General features: G+C 45.7%; 1 protein-coding gene across 1 annotated transcript in view; it reads left to right on the plus strand.

Annotated features, from left to right (window-relative positions):
- LOC122799591 (sialomucin core protein 24-like) overlaps window positions 1–23,214 on the plus strand; it is a 1,278,225-nt gene that overhangs the window by 66,933 nt on the left and 1,188,078 nt on the right. The window contains exon 2 of the mRNA XM_044068789.1: window positions 13,509–13,601. Coding sequence (XP_043924724.1) covers window positions 13,509–13,601 — 93 coding nt within the window. The remainder of the gene's footprint in view (window positions 1–13,508; window positions 13,602–23,214) is intronic.

Below are 23,214 nucleotides of genomic sequence, written 5' to 3' on the forward strand. Positions count from 1 at the left end.
TTTACCCCTACCTGGACGACTGCCTGATACAAGCGGACAGCAAAAGCAAGCTAACAGAAGACTTACAAAGAGTCATTTACCTGCTACAAGCCCTGGGATATACAGTCAATATAAAAAAGTCAAGGCTGATAGCATCCCAAAGAATAACCTTTTTGGGTGCAGAGCTGGACACATCAAAGCAAATGGCATTCCTAACTGTAGAAAAACAAGAGCAGCTACCTCTCTACTTCTTGGCATTAACAAAGCAGAACCATCTAACAGCAAGAAAAGTACTGCAAGCCCTGGGCTTCATGGCATCCTGCATAATACTGGTACCTCATGCCAGACTGCATATGAGAAAGTTACAGTGGTACCTAAAGAATTTATGGTCTCAACACAAGCACAGCCTAGAAACCAAAATTCCAATAATCCCATGCCTGAAGCAAGAGTTCCTATGGTGGGCTAAGGCCTGTCAATCAAACACAGGATTGCCCTTCTACAGCATTCAACCAAGCCAAACCATCACGACGGACGCCTCAGACCTCGGTTGGGGGGCCCACATGCGGGACAAGTGCATACAAGGCTTATGGACTCAAGACCAGCTGCACCTGCACATAAATCTAAAGGAAATGCTGGCAGTAAAATTGGCAATCCAGACATTCAGACCATTTCTCCAAGAAGGGCAGTTGATGATAAGGACAGACAACACCACAGTTATGTGGTACATCAACAAACAGGGAGGCACACATTCATACCCTCTATGCCAGATGGCACTGGACCTATGGAATGTGGCTCTGAGCTACAACATTCAGTTACAAGCAATCTTTGTACCGGGAAAAGAAAACATCCTAGCAGACATATTAAGCAGGACTACCACGGATGCCCACGAATGGATGCTGCATCCGGACATCTTCAAAGCCATTACAAGAAAATGGGGACTCCCAGAAATAGATTTATTTGCGTCCCCACAGAATCACCAACTAAAGAAATTTTGCACAAGGACGTACCACCCACTTGCTTGGAAGGTGGACTCCCTATCTTTCAGTTGGAAAAACCTGACAGCATATGCATTCCCACCACTTCCTTTGATGCACAAGGTGCTATTGAAGATCAAAGAGGACCGTCCAAGGATCATTCTGATAGCTCCAGACTGGCCAAGGCAACATTGGTACCCATTACTAAGGAACATGTCTCAGGAACAGATTTGGACACTACCCCTGGTTCCATTGCTGTTAACACAGAACAACTGCAACATCCTGCATCCAAACCTGAAAACTCTGCAGCTGACTGCCTGGAACATTACATAAGATCAATTAACCCAAATTTATCACAAAGGGTTAAGGACATTATCCTTGAGGCTCGCAGACCCTCAACAAGAAAAAAATATGCAGCAAAATGGAAAAGATATCTCATTTGGAGTACTGCAAAGGGAGAAGATGTGTCACTGGTAAACCTAGCCAACATCCTGGAATACTTGGCAGAGCTCTTCCACACAGGCCTGTCCTATTCTTCCATCAAGATACATGCATCAGCTATTTCAGCAGAATACAGCTTGGATCCTCCTGTCTTCTCACACCCTCTGCTCAGGCAGTTTCTGAGAGGAATTAAAAATGTAAAACCTCCAAGGAAACCACCATTGCCAGCATGGGACTTGAACTTTGTGCTAGAAAAATTGACACTTCCTCCTTCGAACCAGCAGCAACAGCAGAATTACAATACTTATCATGGAAGACTGCTTTCCTACTGGCAATCACTTCAGCAAGAAGGGTATCTGAACTACAGGCATTAATGGCAGTGCAACCCTTCCTGATCTTCCATCAAGATAGAGTGTCCATGAGAACAAATCCCACATTTATGCCTAAGGTGGTATCCAGAGTGTCTTTAAATCAGGCTATCCACCTACCTACATTCTTCCCCAACCCACAGAACAGGGGAGAAAGACTGTTGCATACCTTGGATGTACATAGACAGTTACGCTACTACCTGGACAGAACCAAGGGCAATAGAAAAACTGACCAGCTTCTGGTAGCATATGCAACAGGAAGGGAAGGAAAAGCAATTTCAAAACAGACAATCTCCAAGTGGATAGGAAATTGCATTAGATTTTGTTACTCCTACCATGGAAAGAAAACTCCAGAGAACATCAGGCCTCACTCTACAAGGGCTACAGCCACTACCACAGCTTTCTTACGAGGAGTGGCTACCAAGGACATTATAGAGGCTGCTACTTGGACCGCCGTGCATACATTTGCCAAGCATTATAATTTACCTTTATACTCTAGATCCCGAGCAGGTTTTGCCTCTGCTGTTTTGCAAGGGATCCTAACTACACCATAATTTCTACTTTTTCCTCCTCCCCTAGTTTGGCTATGGTATTCTACCCATTTGTAAGGACTGCAGATGCATCCTTGAAGGACATAGTACAGTTTTGTACCTACCATAAATGTAGATGTCCGATAGGAATGCATCTGCAGTCAGGATTACCCACCCGCCTTCCCCTCTGTGGTACTCCTAGGGTATTTGCCCATCTTATAGCTAGCTAGGGGGGATCTATTATGGTGTATTTGTTTGTATATATGTACATACATGCTTATTTTTTGTGTTTGCTCTCTACCTTTTGGAAACATTGGCATTTATCCAAATTTAGCCTTCCAAGAGGGCACCTGGCATCTGGGGCAAGAAACACTGAGGAAAATGGCGTCGGCTGATGCCTTTATACCCGAATAACTGCAGCTATGACGTCGGGTGAAGTGCGACACCAGCCGAGGCCAGACCCAGACTTTGGAATCCGGCCGACCGAAGGGCTGCCTGACGACAGGACAACCCATTTGTAAGGACTGCAGATGCATTCCTATCGGACATCTACATTTATGGTAGGTACAAAACTGTACTTATCCTGGAATCCAGTTTGACTCCTGACACCCTCTCTCCCTTCTGCACCCAGAAAACCAGACAGGAGTTAGAGTCCCTGACTCACAAATTTCTTTTTAAAAATTCTACTGCTGACCCTGAGGTAATTTCTGAAGGGCCTAAAGGAATTAAAGCAACCTCTGCTAAGAATCCCACCCCCTCAGTTAGGGATTCCCGAGCACTAGACAGATGGGGTAAAAAAATTGTACACCTGTGCTACTTTTGCTATCAGAGCACTAAATTGCCAGTTCCATATGCTAAAATTTCAGCAACATACCCTGGAACTCCATGAACAAAAAGTGTCTTCCTTTCCTGCTTGTGTAGAATTTAAAGAGTTAATGCATTCTGCAAGTCAAGTAACTAAACACACCTTGTACTGTGGTTTTGATGCTCTAGAAGCTTCTTGCAGGGCAGCAGTCACCGGTTCTTTCCTTAGAAGGCATGCATGGCTTAAGGAACAGCCCTTGCCAGACCATGTTAAATCTAAATTGTTGGATGCCCCCTTGCACAAAGACGACTTATTTCACACTAAGGCAGAAGAGGTCTTAAAAAAGGTGGAAGAAAAAAACAAAAAATATGCAGACAGTTAAGGATTTCTTACTTGTCCAGCCACCCAGGTTCAGCAGGAATTGCCCCTCCAAGCACTTGTCCTTTCCTGCTCCCACTAGGTCAGTTCAACCCAGACCACATGGAAGCAGACCCCCCCAGACAGCAGCCACAGGAAATTCAGAGATCTAAACAGTGGACTTCCTCCACTTCAGAAACGGGGAGTTCTAAGCCACCTCCTTATGGTAAGAACTCACAATGACTCTCCTCCCCCACCCCTTCCCTCTGCCCACCTTCACTTACCCCTAGGAGGAAAATTTTCCTTTCACACAAGCACCTGGGCCACCATTACCAATGACCGCTGGGTCCTCAACAGTGCCTCAGGGATACAAATTTTCTTTCCACACCCTTCCAACTCCCAAAGGGTTCCCAGATCTACCTCCAAACCACTGGGCAGAGGTGCAAAAGCAAGTCCTTTCCTTGCTGTCTATGGAGGGCAATAGAGCACGTTCCTGCAGAACAGAAAGGCCAAGGTTTCTACTCCAGACTTTTTCTGATACCCAGAAAAGAGGGCACCTGGCGCCCCGTCCTAGATCTATCCATTCTAAACACCTTCCTAGTGATACCAAAATTCAAAATGCTCACCCTCCAGCAGCTACTACCCATGCTCTCCAAGGATGCCTGGCTAGCCACCCTAGACCTAAAAGAGGGCCTACCTCCACATCCTTGTCAGAGAATCTTGCAGGAAATATCTATGTTTCAGGGCAGGATCTCTGCACTTCCCTTTGGCTTATCTACTGCTCCCGCAGTTTTCACAAAATGTCTGGCTTCAGCCATTGCCTTTTGCAGACAAAAGAATATCCAGATTTACCCATGCTTAGACGACTGTATAATTCAGGCAGACAGCCAGGAAAAGCTGCTCGAGCCCCTGGCCTTTGTAAAGTCCCTACTAACCTCCCTAGGGTACACAATCAATGAAAAGAAATCCATACAGGTGCCCATCCAAAGGATTATATTCCTGGGTGCAAGCCTGGACAACAGCATCCCAGATGGCATTCCTTACACCAGAAAAGCAAACTTTCCTGACAGCCTGCTTCTCTCAACTAGCCACCAGACCCCAGTTATCTGCAAGGAAAATCCTTCAAGCCCTGGGGTTCGGGGCATCTTGCATTCTACTCATTCCATATGCCAGACTGCATATGAGGAAACTTCACTGGTACCTAAAAAGCCTTTGGTGTCAACACACTCTAGACCTGGAGAGTCATATACCCATGATACCTTGCCTCAGAAAAGATTTTCTTTGGTGGGCAGCAGCATGCTCCCAAAACAAGGGACTACCTTTCTCACCACCCCCCGCCACCCAGACCCTCACCACAGATGCATCAGACTATACCTGGGGTGCACACCTGGACGGCAGGTACATACAGGGCCAATAGAGCCCACAGCAAATCCATCTGCACATCAGCCAAAAAGAGATGATAGCTGTCCAGCATGCCTTGACAGCTTTCAAGCCCCTTCTTTCCCCAGGGCCTCTCCTGATCAAAGCAGAGAACACCACTGTGATGTGGTATATCAGCAAGCAGGGAGAGACTTCACTCCTACCCTCTATGCAGGCCGGCCATGACCCTTTAGCACACAGCCTCTGCCGTGCAGCTCCACCTGTTAGCACAATTCCTGCCAGGTTCTCTAAACTCTCTGGCAGACCACTTAAGCAGAAATCTTCTGGACCCTCACAAGTGGCAGCTAGACAAAAGAACCTTCACCCTAATAACTCAGACGTGGGGTACCCTGAAGGTCGACATCTTTGCCTCCCACACCAACCATCTGCTCAGCGAGTTCTGCACCAGGGAGCATCACCGCATGGCTTGGAAAGTGGAAGCCCTGTCCTTCCCCTGGGTCAGTCTATCTGTCTAAGCCTTTCCTCCACTACCGCTCATCCCCAGGGTACTGCTCAAAATAAAGGAGGAAAAACCAAGGACAGTTCTTATTGCTCCAGATTGGCCTCGCCAGCACTAGTACCCACTGCTGCGCAGCCTGTCCCCACTGCCACCATGACATCCCACTCAGACCCCAATCCTCCTGACCCAGAGGGAAGGAGAATTCATGTATCCCCAATTGCAAACCCCTCAATTTGGCAGCATGGCTTATTCCCTAACCACCAATCAATCTGCCAACTTCAGTAAACAGGTTCTAGATGTTATACGTGAGGCCAGACACCCTAGCATTAGAAAGTCTTATGCTGACAAATGGAAAGGTTTTTGCACCTGGATTCAGGCTAAGGGAGCCGATACGGCATATCCCTCCCTCCCTCCCTCTCATCCTGGATTACTTGGCTGACCTGCTACCCAGTGGTTTCTCTTTTTCCTGTATTAAAATTCATGACTCTGCTATCTCTGGTCATTTCCCCACTGAGCAGCCGCCTTTCTCACATCCTCTGATCAAACAATTCCTAAGAGGGGCTAGCAACTTGAGGCCACCCAGAAGAGCACCAGCCCCAGCTTCGGACCTTAACTTTGTGTTGGAAAAGCTCACCCTGCCCCCCTTCGAACCAGCATCTTCAGCAGAGCTAAAATTTCTCTCCTGGAAGACGGCTTTCCTTCTGGCCATCACTTCAGCCAGAAGGGTCTCTGAACTACAAGCACTCGTGGCTGTGGAGCCCTTCATCTTCCATGCTGACAGGGTTTCCCTCAGGACTAACCCATCCATCATGCCCAAAGTGGTGTCCAGTGTGGCTCTCAACCAATCCATTCATTTACCACCTTTTTCCCTAACCCACAGAACAAGGTGGAAAGGATCCTGCACTCTCTCTAGAGGGGCACAGACAGCTCAGATACTATCTAGACAGGACTAAATCCTTCAGAAAGTCTGATCAATTGCTGATTAGCTTTGCTGCAGGGGCAGAGGGCAAAGCCATCTCCAAACAAGCCATTTCCAAATGGATAGTACACCGCATCCATTTCTGCTACCAGCAACACGGAAAGCCTCCCCCCAAGGAGGTCAGGACTCGTTCCACCAGAGCAACCTCCACCTCTGCAGCTTTCCTCAGAGGAGTCCCCACCAGGGACATCTTGGAGGCTGACACCTGGACATCTGTTCACACTTTTACCAAACATTACCATCTGCCTATCTTCTCCAAATACAGGGCAGGCTTTGCCTCTGCGGTCTTGCAGGGCATCCTAGCCAGTCCCTAGTCTCCTTGACAGCGTCCACCCTTTTCCACAGCTTTGGGAATCAACCCAAATGTGATGACTGCAACAGTGAAACACGAAGAGCATAGTACAGTTGTGTACACTTACCATAAATGTAGATGTTAGAGTGTATTCACTGTTGCAGTCCTGGTTCCCCTCCCTCCATCCCACTCTTCTTTCTTCTCTTTCCTTACAAGGGACATTTTGGTATTGACTTTCTACTGGTGGGGTTCTTTCACCAGAACCTTGCTCCCACTTGGGGGTACCTGACAGTTTAGGGCAAGAAAAACTGATGTAATGGCATCAGCTGCCTTACTTTATACTACTCATGACCTGACGTCAGTCCTGAAGTGACAGCAACCAATGCAGAAATACTAAGCCTCTGGTATTCGGGTCGGCCGAGGGCTACCCTGGCAGGGATAACCCAAATGTGATGACTGCAACAGTGAATACACTCTAACATCTACATTTATGGTAAGTGTACACAACGGTACTTTCTGAGGATTCATATGTGTTGATGTCCGCTTTATACCCAACGTCATTTTAAGTCTGATGTAGGACCTGTACTGTTGTGCGACATCACATGTACCCTACAGTAGTGTTAGACTTTTGTATACTGTCCGGACGCAAGTCAGCCAGCAGCAGACTTCCTCATGTTATGAGTACTGCAACATATACAAGAGGATGACAACTATGGTTATGGTAAGATTTTACACAATTATTCTTTTTCAGTAGGTAATTATGAGAGTAGCAATAGCTGAAAATTGAAAAATATAAAAACCATTATAGAGATTGTAAGGCATTTCTGTGCTGGGAGCAAAAAACATTGAATAGTTTGTGGACAGTTCTCTGGAAATTTAAAAAGGGGTTAAACTGTAGTATTGGTATATAGGCAGAGAAATGTAGCAGAACATTTAAGTATTATGATTATAAAAGTTGAAGCTACATCATTTGTATTAATATATTTTTACTGTAAGTTTGCCACATATTGAAAATAAAACGGCACATTTGCTATGATGATGATAGAAGTGTACATTTTGTAATGCTTTTTATGCAGGAATTCTTATCAGAATGTATTGTAAACCTCATAAAGGACATTTTCTTAAAGAAGGAAAATATTTGAGAAATTGTAATTAAAGGTATCATCGAATGCAGCATGTTAAATGTAAACTAAGTTCATAACTGCAGGGTTACGTTCGACTGGAATGGGGTAACAGTAGTGCTGACAATAGATGTTGTTCGGGTTTCACTGTTGCAGTCATCACACTTGGGTTATCTGCCTGCAGGTAGCCCTCAGTCGGCCCGAATACGAGAGTCTTGGGATTTCTGCGTCGGATGCTGTCGCTTCTTCCATGACGTTAGGGGTATAAAACAGGCAGCCGATGCCATTACATCAGTCTTTCTTGCTGAGAAGGAACCCGAAGCAGAAGCAGTTTGCAAGTGCCGGTCGGCCGCTACCCGAAATTTTCGTTTTTCGAGTTTCAAACCGGAAGTCTTCTAAAGCCAAGTACCCCATTGGGGATTCTTTTTTCTTGCTCTAACCAATGTCAGAAGAAGTTAACAATTGTCTTGCCTGTGGAAAACAAATACCTCACAAAGATTTTCATTCTGGCTGCGCCACCTGTTTAGGCCCAGACCACGACGTCCCTCACTGTCGGTTTTGTTCCTTGTTTGTGCCCGAACCATTAGTTGGGCTATTTTTGTTGCTAAATTCTTTCGCTCTCATTCTCTGTATTACAAAATGGCTTCGATAAGCCATCCGACTACCAATCTTCTGAAAAAGCGTAAAAATAAAGACAGAGACGGACCGCATAGGTCCAAAACTGCCGACGATGCTTCCGTTAAGCTAGTCGCCAATCCGCTGGTACTCGGTAAGGTGCCTTTGCAGCCCCTGATGCCTGCTTCTACAGATTCGCAGGTCTCTGCTGAGACCCATTTGGAGTCCAGTATGCCGTGAGATAGTTCTTCCACTATGGAACCTGCGGATGTCTCTAACTTGGATGAGTCCGGAGCCGCTGTGCAGGCTCCAGCTTCTGAGGGTGTATTACAACCTACCGATGTTCGCATTAAACCGACAACTTCATTTTTAGCTAAAACTACCAAGTTTCTCAGGCCCAGAGTACGCACTATGCCTAGAAAACAGACGACCAAAGCGCATGCTCAAGCTCCCATGCCACAAAAACAAATGCTTAAAATGGCTGAAGACCTTATCACCCTAATTAGGGGAAGCCAGCCTTCCCCTGCTAAGAGACAAAGAACTGAGCTAATTCTACAGACCAGGAGTCTGATGACTCTGACCCTTCTTATTAGCAGGACATACCCTTATCAACCTTTGAGGATTTAGATGCAGAGGAATCTATTCCCTCTGCCTCCCCTCCAGAGGATTTTTCTTTTGGTGAAACCTTGCATACTTTGAGAGCATTTCCGCTGGGAATGCCAGGACTATCCTCAGTCCAAAGAGAGACTCGGAGAATTTTTGAGTTGCCTCCGTACAGGCCTCTAGCTATGCCCCCTGTCCTGGATGTTGTAGATGGTGTCTTCATGGAATGCAGTCTTACTCCAGACACTTTACCACCGGCCCCTAGAAAACCTGACCGGTACTACAGAGCACCTGATTCTCACAAATTTCTCTTTGGACCTAAAGGGATTAAGGCTACTACAGCCAAAAACCCTACTCCTTCAGACAGGGATTCCAGAGCATTAGACAGATGGGTTAAGAAGGTATATACCTCTGCAACTCTTACCATCAGGGCATTGAATTGCCAATTTCACATGTTGAAGTACCAGCAACATACTATGGAACAAATTAAATAAAGAATGGCGTTTTCTCCAGATTGTGCAGAAAATAAAGATTTACAAGAGTTAATGCATTCTGCAAACCAAGTTAGTAAGCATATTTTGCAGTGTGGCTTTGATGCCCTAGAAGCATCTTGCAGGGCTGCAGTCACTGTGTCTGTACAGAGAAGGTATGCTTGGCTGAAGGAACAGACCTTGCCAGACCGTGTCAAATCAAAATTACTAGACGCTTCTTTAAATCAGGACTGTTTGTTTGGTACCAAAGCAGAAGACGTTCTTAAAAAGATGGAAGAGAAAGCTAAATCTATGCAGACTGTTAAAGAATTCTTACAAGTGCAGGCGCCTAGATTCAGTAGGCATTGGCCTTCTAAAAACTGGTCCTTTCCAGCCCCTTCCAGGCCTTCTCAGCTCAAACCCAGGGGAACCAGACCACCAAGACTACAGTCTCAGGGTATGCAGAGATCTAAACAATGGAGTGCTCCCACATCAAAAACAGGGAGTGGCAAGCTACCCCCTTATGGGAAAAGTTCACAATGACTTTTCAATTATCCTTCCCCACCCTGCCCAAATACTTCTGCCCCTAGGAGGAAAACTTGCCCTTCATGCCAAAAACTGGAAGTCCATTACTCAGGACCGATGGGTTCTAAACATTGTATCCCAGGGGTACAGATTCTACTTCCGTTCCCTGCCAATCCCAAGTGGGTTTCCAGACCTTCCTCCAAACCAGTGAGCAGAGGCTCAAAAGCAAGTGCTTTCCCCTGCTCAATATCAGGGCCCTTCAACCTGTTCCAGTAGAACAAAGGGGACAGGGTTTCTATTCCAGACTGTTCCTGGTGCCCAGAAAAGAGGACTCTTAGCACCCAATCCTGGATCTATCAATTCTCAACATTTTTCTGGTGGTCCCAAAATTCAAAATGCTTACCCTCCAACAGCTTATCCGTATGCTAGCCAACGATGGCTGGTTAGTCATCCTAGACTTGAAGCTTATTTGCACATCCCCATAAGGGAGTCTTGCAGGAAATAACTACGTTTCAGGGCAGGCTCTATGCACTATCAGTTATCTGCACTTCCCTTTGGCTTATCTACTGCACCCAGAGTATTCACCAAGTGCTTGGCGCCAGCCATTGCATACTGCAGGCAGAGAAATATCCAAATTTTCCCATACTTGGGACGATTGCCTGATTCAGGCGGACAGTCAGGAATTGCTACTTCAGCACCTGGCATTTGTAAAAAGACTCCTATCTTCATTGGGGTACATAATCAACGAAAATAAATCACAGCTGGTGCCCAGTCAAAAAATTGTATTCCAGGGAGCAAGCTTGAACACATCTTCCCAGATGGCATTTCTCACTCCAGAAAAGCAGGTCTATTTGAACAACTGCTTCAAACAAATGGCCACCAAAAACCCAGCTATTTGCAAGGAAAATACTGCAAGCCCTAGGGTTCATGGCCCCATGTATTCTGCTAATTCCATATACAAGACTGCATATAAGGATGCTTCAATGGTACTTAAAAAGTCTTTGGTGCCAACATTCTCAGGACCTGGAAGCAGTCATTCCTATCATACCTTGTCTAAGGGCAGAGTTCCTTTGGTGGGCAGAAGCATGCAACCACAACAAGGGACTGCCTTTCACTCAACCACTGTCCACCTAAATCCTGATTACAGACGTATCAGACTATGCATGAGGGGCTCACATGGCAGGCAGATGCATTCGGGGCAAGTGGAGCCCTGGACAAATTCTCCTGCACATCAATCAAAAAGAGATGTTGGCTGTACAGTATGCTCTGACAGCCTTCAAATGCCTAATCCATCCAGGATAGCTGCTGATAAAAGCAGACAGCACCACAATTATGTGGTACATAAACAAGCAGGGGGGAACCCATTCTTACCCACTCTGCAGGTTAGCCGTGGCCCTGTGGAACACAGCCTTGAGCAACCAAGTGCATCTACAAGCTCATTTCCTGCCAGGTAAACATAATTCACTGACAGATGACTTGAGCTGAAATCTCCTGGACCTGCATGAGTGGAAATTGGAGCCCAACACCTTCAACCCTCTAATCCAGAGGTGGGGAACACCGGAGGTGGACCTCTTTGCCTTCCCCAGAACCACCAGTTGAGCAGATTTTGCACCAGGAAGCCCTCACAGCAGTGTCTGGAAGGTGGATGCCTTATCCTTCAAATGGGGAAAACCTCTCAATTTATGCCTTTCCCCCTCTGCCCTTCCTCTCAAAGGTACTACTCAAGATCAGACAGGACAGACCAAGGGCAATTCTTATTACCTCAGACTGGCCACGGCAGCACTGGTACCCACTCTTATGCAGTCTGACAACAGTACCACCATGGCACCTTCATCAGACACCTTCCCTGCTGTCTCAGTATGAGGGACAGATTTTGCATCCACAGTTGCAAACCCTAAACCTTGCATCCTGGCTTATCCCCTTAATACTCCACCAGCAACCCTCAGCAAACAGGTGCTGGATGTCATTCTTGAGGCCAGCAGGCCTAACTAGGAAATCCTATGCTGAAAAGTGGAAAATATATTGTTCTTGGAATCAGTCTTAAGGAAATGACACAGCTGTGCCCTCCTTACCTCAAATCCTTGATTACCTAGCAGAGCTACTCCACAGAGGCCTATCCTTCTCCTCCATAAAGATTCATGCCTCTGCCGTATTAGTCGTTATAATACTGAGCCACCTCTATTTCCTCACCCTCTCACCAAACATTTCCTGAGAGGGGCTAACGACTTAAGGCCCCCTAGGAGAGCACCCACCCCTGCCTATGACCTTAACTTTGTACTGGAAAAGCTCATGCTTCCCCATTTTGAACTTGCGGCTTCAGCAGAGTTAAAATTCATTTCTTGGAAAACAGCCTTGCTTTTAGCCATAACCTCAGCTAGAAGAGTGTCTGAGTTACAGGCACTAATGGCTGTGGAACACTTCATTATTTTCCATGTTGACAGGGTTTCCCTCAGGACTAACCCATCCTTTAAGCCTGAGGTGGTCTCCAGTGTGGCTCTAAACCAAGTCATCCATTTGCCACCCTTCTTCCCTAATCCTCAAAATAAAGGGGAAAGGATCCTGCACTCCTTGGACGTGCACAGACAGCTCAGGTTCTACCTTGACGGGACTAATCCTTTCAGAAAATCTGACCAGCTGCTAGTCAGTTTTGCTACAGGGGCAGAGGGCAAAGCCATTTCAAAGCAAACCATTTCCAAATGGATAGCACACTGCATCCATTTCTGCTACAAGCAGCATGGAAAACCTACCCCACAGGGGATCAGAACACATTCCACTAGGGCTACTTCCACCTCTGCAGCATTTCTCAGGGGAGTCCCTACCAGGGACATTCTGGAAACTGCAACCTGGAGTTCTGTACACACCTTCAACACGCATTGCCACTTACCTATTTTTTCTAAATCCAGAGCTGGATTTGCTACAGCAGTCTTACATGGCCTGCTAACCAGCCCTAACTCCTCGACTGCCTCCTCCATTCCTAAGCTTTGGGAATCAACCCAAGTGTGATGACTGCAACAGTGAAACCCGAAGAACATAGTACAGTTGTGTACACTTACCATAAATGTAGATGTTGGAGTGTATTCACTGTTGCAGTCCTGGTTTCCCTCCCTCCAGCCCCCTGTTTTTCTCTATCCTTTCTACCTATCCTCTCTATGGCCATTTTTTATGGCAGTGTAATTTTCTTTTTACTGGTGGTGTTCCACACCATGTACTAGCTTCCTATTTGGGGGGCTCTTGACATCTGGGGCAAAAAAACTAATGTAATGGCATCGGCTGCCTGTTTTATACCCCTGACGACCTGACGTCATGGAAGAAGCAACAGCATCCGGTGCAGAAATCCCAAGACTCTGGTATTTGGGCCAACTGAGGGCTAACCTGCAGGCAGATAACCCAAGTGTGATGACTTGCAACAGTGAATACACTCTAACATCTACATTTATGGTAAGTGTACACAACTGTACTTTGTCTTGTCTGCAGTCTTTAGTTAAGTGTGTGTCTTGGTGAGGCTTCTTGTTAATTTGCTGCATACATCTGTGTAACTAGTCCGTTTTAATATTTGTTATTTTCCCCTAGGAAGTAGAGCAGCTAATGAAACGTACAGCTGTCTTAATGCGACTGCTGACCTTGGCAACTGTTCTTTAATCAATGAAACTACTCAGTGTACAGGTAAGCATTTATATTTACTGTTTTGGTGTAATATCTACAGCTTGTTGATGAGGTGCACAATCCTTGTTTGCTTTATCCATTTACAGATTGATTTTTTTTTTTTATTATGTGCTTGCTTTCTTTTTGTAGGATCATAGGAGGTTACTCGGGGCCCTTTCAAGCCTAACCAAGTTCAGCCTGTGCTCCCAAGGGAGCCTGGTTCATGCAGATACTAAAATCAGCACCTATTGCCCCTGTCCAATAGGGACACGGGTAGAACTCCTGGGGTGAATTTCCAGTTACCCATCCAGTTGTCCAAATTGTGCTTAAATAGGGCTAATGAGGGGCTTTGTTTAAGATGAATAGAAAGCTTGTTCCAAAGGTGGGGCAACCTCTGTGAGACAAATCTGTCTCTCCAGCAAGTTCTGCTGATGTCGCATACCAGGTTAAGGTCCTTTGAGTGTGTGACCCGTGTGCCATTTGACTTGCAAATGTGCAGCATTTCCATCAAAGCTGTGTCAGAAATTGCTCTATATGCAAGGCACAGGTCACCTCTGAGCAGTCTGTTTGACAGAGTCAAGTGACAATGATTTCTGTCTGTCTGCATAAGACAGATCTTTAATTTTCTTCATAAGGAACCTTTGTTCTCTCCAGTTGCTGCAGGTGTTTGGAAAGGAACTTTCCAATGGGAGTGTTGTACTCTATTATTGGCCTGATGAGGGGAAAGTACAGGGGAGTTATAACCTCCTTTTTTCTGGAGGCAGCTCACTTACTTATGAGATGAGCAATATAAAATGCCCTTCTTACCACTGTGGAGACATGGTGATTGAAATTAAGGTTGTTGTCAACCTTTGTGCCCAGATCTCTCACCACTGACTGTGTGCTTAGGGGCTTGCTGTTGATGTCGTAGTTTGCGAGAATGTTACCCTTGTCGAAAGTGACGATTATGCATTTTTTTTTTGCATTAAGTTTAAGACTATGACTTTGGCTTCAGTCATTAGTCTGCGTAATACCTTCTTGCAGGATGTTGATATTGCTAGGAGATGTTCTTCGTGTTTCACTGTTGCAGTCATCACACTTGGGATGTTCATCGTGTTACCCTGCTGCAGTCTTCACACTTGGGTTATCCTGTCATCAGGCAGTCCCGCACTCGGCCTGAATTCCAAAGTCTTCGTCCGGCGTCGGTTGCTGTCGCTTCTTTCCTGACGTCAGTGCACCAGGGGTATATAGGATGCATCCGATACCATTTTCTTCAGTCTTTCTTGCCGCGTGGTGCCCGGAGCAGAAGCAGTTCGCAAGTGCCGGTTGGCCGACTCCTGAGATTTTCGAAGTCGAATTTCAGATCCGAAGTCTTCAATAAAGCTAAGTACCCCATTGAGGAAACTTTTCTTGCCTCAGACCGATGTCAGAAAAAGTTAACAATTGTATTTCTTGTGGGAAGCAAATACCTCATAAGGATTTTCATTCTTATTGTATACCTTGCCTAGGCCCAGACCAGGATGTCACTGGTTGTCGCTTTTGTGCTAGGTTCAATAAGCGAACTATAAAATGATGCTTTGATTTCGCACGACACTACTTCCATGCCGTCGGAGCAACCGACTACTGGCGTGCACAAAAAACGCAAAGATAAGGACAGGCAGCCTAGATCCAAGCCAGACTCCGAGGCCTCTGTTGGGCTGGTCGCCGGTTCACCGGTTTTCAGTGAGGCACCTACGCAGCCCCTGGCTACCGCAGAATTGGAACTCCAGACCGCTTCGGATTCTCTGGCGGAGAGTTCTAGGCCGACGCAGCCTTTTTCTTTAGGCCCTACTGACAACATTGCAGAACAAGAAGCCGGTACTGCAGAAACACCTTCGGTTTCTGAAGGTGTCTTCAGACCGATGACGCTCACCATAAAACCTTATCCTAAGCTTAAGACTCCTCTTAAACCAAAAAAGACTGCACTTCAGTCTCCAGTTCAAGGCCCCATGCCTAAGAAACAGATGCTTAAAATGGCTGAAGACTTTATTTCTTTAATCAGGGGTTCCCAACCCCCACCCGACAAAAGGCCTAGACAAGAGGAAGATTATGCCTCCTCTGATCAAGTATCTATTTCCTCAGGCTCCTCTGAGGAACAAGATTACTCCTTTCCTCCTTATGAAGATTCTGATGCTGAGGATTCCATTCCCTCAGCTTCTCCCCCTGAAGACTATTCCTTTGGGGAAACCTTACATACCATGAGGGAACATTTCCACTGGGCAGGTCAGGACTACTCCGACTCAAAGAAAAGGCTCAGAGAGTTTCTTTTACTCCCCCAGCACAGACAACTTGCTATCCCTCCAGTTTTAGACATTGTGGATGATGTTTACTTAGAATCTAGTTTAAATCCAGATTCACTGCCTCCTGCTCCAGCCAATCCAGATAGATATTATAGAGTGCCTGACTCCCACAAATTCCTTTACAAAAGCCCTGTTGCTGACTCCAGAGCACTAGACAGGTGGGGTAAGAAGGTTTACACCTCAGCCACTCTAGCTATGAGAGCACTAAATTGTCAATTTCACATGCTTAAATACCAGCAATTTCTAATGTCTCAAATAAAACAAAAGATGAGCACACACCCTCAACAATCTGAATTGAAGGAAATGCAGGATCTGTTGCATGCAGCTGGAACAGGTGGGCAAACATACTTTACAATGTGGATTTGATTCCTTGGAAGCTTCCTGTAGAGCAGTTGTTACTGGGTCTGTTATACGTAGGCATGCTTGGTTAAAGGAACAAACTCTGCCTGATCATGTTAAAGCAAAGTTACTAGATGCTCCCTTACAGCAGGATGTCCTATTTGGGGTTAAAGCAGAAGTCGTCTTAAAGAAAATGGAGGATAAGGCAAAATCTATGCAGTCAGTCAAAGATGTCTTACAGTTTCAGCCCCCTCGCTTCAGCAGAAATTGGCCAACAAAAAATTGCTCCTTTCCAGCTACTGACAGACCACAGAGGGGGTAAATACAGACGCCCAAGAGGCAGAGGACAAGCACAAACCCATTACAAACCTCGACAATGGGGCACTGCAACACAGAGGGGAGGAGAAGACAGGCCCCAAACTACTAGAAGGCAAACACAATGACTTAAATCTCATATTGCAAAGCAAAACTCTCTTGGCAGCTCCCTTGGGAGGAAAATTAGCACTTTTTACAGACAACTGGCACATCATCACAAAGGACAAATGGGTCCTACACATTATTTCACAAGGATACAGATTCCATTTCCACACCTTGCCAACGATAAGAGGAATGCCAAACCTGCCACAAAATCAATGGGCAGAGGCACAAAAACAAATTACAGATCTCATGGACATGAGAGCCATTCAACTGGTACCTACACGGGAGCAAGGCGAAGGATTTTACTCAAGGCTGTTTCTAGTCCCCAGAAAGGACAATGCTTGGAGACGCATTCTGGACCTTTCAATTCTAAACACCTTCTTACAAGTACCCAAATTCAAGATGCTAACACTACAGCAGCTTCTTCCCATGTTGGGCAAGAAAGCATGGCTAGTAACGTTGGACCTCAAGGAGGCATACCTGCATGTTCCTATCAGACAAAATTGCAGAATATACCTCTGTTTCATTGCAGGTTCAACCCATTACCAATTCTCTGCACTGCCCTTTGGCTTATCCACTGCGCCCAGGCTCTTCACAAAATGCCTGGCACCAGTAATTGCATACTGCAGACAAAGAGGAATTCAGATATACCTATACTTGGACGACTGCCTCATCCAAGCAGAAAGCAAGGACATACTCTTACATCTGACTTTTGTAAAACATGTGTTATGGTATCCTTGGCAGGGTATATCTCATAAGTAAACACTACTGCAACAGTGATTTTTTTGAACATATGTTGTTACGGTAGGTTCTTGCACAACTGTACTTTCCTTTGCATTCTGGGGCTACATTGTGCCAGTCTTAGATGTCCTTCAAGGATGCATCTGCAGTCCTAACAAATGGGTTGTCCTGGCCTCGGGCAGCCCTTCGGTCGGCCGGATTCCAAAGTCTGGGTCTGGCCTCGGCTGATGTCGCACTTCACCCGACGTCATAGCTGCAGTTCTGCGGGTATAAAGGCATCAGCCGACGCCATTTTCCTCAGTCTTTCTTGCCGCGTGGCGCCCGAAGCAGAAGCTGTTCGCAAGTGCCGGTCGGTCAGAACCAGAGATTAGTACTACCGAAGACTTCTAAAAAGCTAAGTACCCCGTTGGGGACTCTTTCTTGCCTCAGCCGATGTCAGAAAAAGTGAATAACTGTTGAGGAAGTTGCAATGGTACCTGAGGAATTTATGGTCTCAACACAAGCACAGCCTAGAAACCAAAATTCCAATAATTCCATGCCTGAAGCAAGAATTCCAGTGGTGGGCCCAGGCCTGTCAATTGAACAAAGGACTGCCCTTCCACAGGCCTCACCCAAGCCAGACTATCACCACGGACGCCTCAGACCTCGGTTGGGGGGCACACATGGTGGACAAGTGCATACAAGGCTTATGGACTCAAGACCAGATGAACCTACACATAAATCAAAAAGAGATGCTGGCAGTAAAACAGGCAATTCAGACATTCAGACCATTTCTACAACAGGGTCATTTGCTGATAAGGACGGACAACACCACAGTTATGTGGTATATCAACAAACAGGGAGGCACACATTCATATCCTCTATGCCGGATGGCAATGGACCTCTGGAATGTGGCCCTGAGCCTCAACATTCAGCTCCAAGCCATATTCGTGCCAGGAAAAGAAAATATACTAGCAGACATCTTAAGCAGAACTACCACGAATGCCCACGAATGGATGCTGCATCCAGACATCTTCAAAACCATCACAAGGAAATGGGGACTGCCAGAAATAGACCTGTTCGCATCCCCACACAACCACCAATTGAAAAAATTCTGCACAAGGACATACCACCCACTTGCTTTGAAGGTGGACTCCCTATCCTTCAGTTGGGAAAACCTGATAAGCATATGCATTCCCACCTCTTTCTTTGATGCACAAAGTGCTACTGAAGATCAAAGAAGACCACCCGAGGATCATCTTGATAGCTCCAGATTGGCCGAGGCAACATTGGTACCCACTACTGAGGAGTATGTCCCGGGAACACGCATGGCCTCTACCCCTCCTACCTCTACTGCTAACACAGAACAACTTCAAAATCCTGCATCCGAACTTGAAAACACTGCAGCTAGCTGCTTGGTACATTACATAAGGAGTAATAACCCAGATTTATCTCAAAGGGTTAAAGACATTATCTTGGAGGCTCGCAGACCCTCAACAAGGAAAACTTATTCAGCAAAATGGAAAAGATATCTCATTTGGAGTACAACAAAAGGAGTGGATGCATCATTGGCAAACATAGCTAACATCCTGGAATACTTAGCAGAGCTCTTCCACAATGGTCTGTCCTACTCCTCCATTAAGATTCATGCATCAGCAATTTCAGCAGAATACAACATGGATCCTCCAGTTTTTTCTCAACCTCTACTCAGGCAGTTTCTCAGAGGAATTAAAAATGTAAAGCCACCAAGGAAACCACCATTGCCTACATGGGACTTGAACTTTGTGTTAGAAAAGTTAACACTTCCCCCTTTTGAACCAGCAGCAACAGCAGAATTACAGTACTTATCTTGGAAGACTGCATTCCTGCTTGCAATCACTTCAGCTAGACGGGTTTCTGAATTACAGGCATTAATGGCAGTACAGCCCTTCCTTATCTTCCATCAGGATAGAGTGTCCATGAGAACTAATCCTACCTTTATGCCAAAGGTGGTCTCAAGGGTATCATTAAACCAAGCAATACACCTACCAACATTCTTCCCCAACCCATAGAACAGGGGGGAAAGATTGCTGCATACCTTGGATGTACACAGACAATTGCGCTACTACCTGGACAGAACCAAGAACAATAGAAAAACTGACCAGCTTCTGGTAGCATATGCAACAGGAATGGAAGGAAAAGCAATTTCAAAACAAACTATCTCAAAATGGATAGGAAATTGCGTAAGATTTTGCTACTCTTTTCATGGAAAGGCAACTCCAGAAAACATCAGACCTCATTCCACAAGGGCTACAGCCACTACTACAGATTTCTTACGAGGAGTGGCTACCAAGGACATTTTAGAGGCTGCTACTTGGAGCTCCGTGCATACATTTGCCAAGCATTATAATCTACCTTTATACTCCAGATCCCGAGCAGGTTTTGCCACTGCTGTTTTGCAAGGGATCTTAACTACACCATAAACTCTTAGTGCCTCCTTAGGGCCTCCTCCCCCAGTTTGGCTATGGTATTCTACCCATTTGTTAGGACTGCAGATGCATCCTTGAAGGACATAGTACAGTTTTGTACCTACCATAAATGTAGATGTCCGAGAGGTATGCATCTGCAGTCAGGATTACCCTCCCTCCTTCCCCTCTGTGGTACTCCTAGGGTATTTGCCCATCTTGTAGCTAGCTGGGGGAATCTATTGTGGTGTATTTGTTTGTATATATGTATATACATGTTATTTCTATTTGCTCTCTATTGTTTGGAAACATTTACATTTATCCAAATTTAGCCTTCCTAGAGGGCACCTGGCATCTGGGGCAAGAAACACTGAGGAAAATGGCGTCGGCTGATGCCTTTATACCCGCAGAACTGCAGCTATGACGTCGGGTGAAGTGCGACATCAGCCGAGGCCAGACCCAGACTTTGGAATCCGGCCGACCGAAGGGCTGCCTGAGGCCAGGACAACCCATTTGTTAGGACTGCAGATGCATACCTCTCGGACATCTACATTTATGGTAGGTACAAAACTGTACTTTTTGTTGCCACTAGCCAAGCTACACATAAGGAAGTTCGTTGCTGTCTAAAGAATGCCTGGGAATTGCACTCTTACTTCCTGGAGTATACCATCCCAGTCCTGAATTGTAGTAAAGAGAGAGCTGTAAGGGTGGATATAGCAAGTCTGAAAGAACGAGGGCATGCCTTTCAGACCACCTTCCCCAAATCTGAGATTGACCTCAGATGCTGTGATATGGAGTGGGGCGGGTGCAAATACCTTGGAATTCAAAGTACAGGGCACCTAGAGCCCCAGCAAACAAAAACTGCACACGAGCATAAAAGAGATGACAGTTATTTAGGCTGTCAAAATCCTTAGGGCAGTCTGCACATCTGGGACCTTCCTTGCCATAATAAACCACACCATAGTCATGTGGTACATAAGTAACACATAAGAGGGAACAGACCCTTACCATCTCTGCAACCTAGCCATGCGGGCTTAAGTACAGGCCCTAGAATAGATTTTTTTTCCTCAAGGCGACATATATAATTCCTTGGAAGAACTCCATGGCAAATCAGTTAAGCAGAACCTCAGCAGGCCCACATGAATCGATGCTACACATGGACACACTGTTACACCCCAGAAGCAGATGAGGTGTAACACAGGTAGATCTCTCTGAGCAACAGGGAGCTGAGAATTTTCAAGCAAACATGCTTGGGTACTAGTGCAGCTTCAAACATGCTTGAGTAACAGTGCCCTTTCCTTAGGTTGGGTATTTTGGTTGCTCTTTGCTGTCTCTCCTTTACCCATGTGCAGGGATTTTCAAAAGTGGAAGGTGGAGAGGCCAGAAATTATCCTTATTGTCTCTTTCTAGTCCAGGCAGCTGTGGTTCTCCCACTTAATTCATATAGTAAGGAATAGCCTTTTACAGCTGCATCAACATGTGAGCCTCCTGATATATTGTAGGAGGCCCCTAGTTCACCCTAAATTGTGCACACTTTAGGCTAGCAGCCTGAAAGGTTGGCCACCTTTTCTCCTGTGAAGACATGCTAAAATACAGAAGGGAAGCCAGAAGACCAGGTGTAAAGAAGTTATGTTGTCTGAATGGAAAAGATTCTCCCTCTGGTACCAGAGGAAGAACCAACACTCAAAGTGGATTTTACTAGTGGTTCTTCAGAATCTGTCTGAACTGTTCTCTTCAGGTTCAGCTTATGCCTGTTTGAAGGCACACCGGTCAGCTATTTTACATTCCTACTCCGTGCTGATGCCAGACCTTTAGTGAAGCAATTCCTGTAGGATATCCTCCATCTGAGGCCTCCAAAGTGGTCCTAGCTAGAGGCCTGATTTTTTGTTTGGGGGAAACTGATCTTACTGCCATTTGAACCAGTTGCTTTTGCACCTTTGGAACAGTTTTCTTGAAAATGTACTATTAATAGCCATCACCTATGCTAGGAGAGGGTCTGAGCTACAGGCTGCTGTTCAAGTGGGTCTATATCACCACATCGAATGGTGCTAAGTTAGAACGCCCTTTGTTCAAACCAAAAAGTCCGAAAAACCCTAAACAGCGAACTCACGGAACAGTGATTTTTTTTTTTCACAAGGAAATAAAATTACTGCTCCTTTAAAAAAATAAAATCACAACTTAAAAACAACCTAAAGTGGGTGGCTGTGCCCCCCCACACACCACTACTTAAATATACCAACTCCGAGATCGCACTACAGTGGAGGAAATAGCAAAGCCCTGAAGACGGCCCACTGATTTTTTCCCCTGAGAAAACAATCGATGTTCCATAACTTCGCGGTTTAGGACTTTCGGACTTTTTGTTTCAAACAAAGGGCATTCAAACTTAATCACCATTTGATGTGGTGATAGAGACCCTGTGCAAGTAGCTTTTCTTGCACTTCCATAAAGGCAGGGTGGGCGTGTGCATTAACACCTCCATTATGTAGTAAGCCCTTAGACAATTAAACTGTCAGGGTATTAAATTCCCAGCCTTCTTCCCTAATCCAGAATGCAAGTTCTGTGAAAGGATCCTGCACTCCATAGAAATGCATAGGCAGTTGAGGTTAATAGATTGAACTAAATCTTTCAGAACGTCAAATCAGGTGCGTCTTCTTTACAGAAAACACACAAGTTTTGCCATTGACAAAACAAATTATAAAAGTTTGTACTCTTAAGCCCATGGCAGTACCTTGCAGGAGGAATGTCCGTCCCCATTCCTCAAGGGGCACTGCAGCTACCAGTGCTTTCCTGAAAAGGGTTGGTGCCCAGCACATTTTAGAAGCATCAACCTGTTCCTTAGTTCACAACTTTTTAAAACACTGCAGGCTGGATGTTATGTCAGGATCAAGGGCTAGATTTGCTTGTGCTCTTCTGAAGGGCATCCAATAATCCATATTTCATCTGTGAGCCAACCACCCTAACTGAATTGGACAAGTTTTGAGAACATTCTGTGTAGGCTGTGGCTGCATGAAGAACATAGTACAGTTGTGAAAGGAGCATACTATTATTGCAGATGTTAGAGTGTGGTCACTGTTGCAGTCCTGTTTACTTTTTTCTACTGTAGTGGGGCCATTAGAAATCAGGGTGGGTATTCATGTACCCCACACACACACCTGTAACCTTTCTCTCCTCTTCTCCATTTTTCAGGTTCCTTAAAGGGGTTTGAATTCTTTGACCCAGGCTGCATCCCTGGGACATGCAATCCATGCAGCCCCTAATATGAGCATGGCTCTGACTTTTTTTAAGGGCAAGAGAAAATTAGATGGTACAGGCAGGCATGCATCATCTATATATTAGATACACAAAGACATCTGAGGTAAGGCAGAGTCAACCTGGTCATGAGGGAGTGGTGCGTAA

The sequence above is a fragment of the Protopterus annectens genome, chromosome 1.part0, assembly GCF_019279795.1.
Source record: "Protopterus annectens isolate FY-2018-M chromosome 1.part0, PAN1.0, whole genome shotgun sequence".
NCBI lineage: Eukaryota > Metazoa > Chordata > Ceratodontiformes > Protopteridae > Protopterus > Protopterus annectens.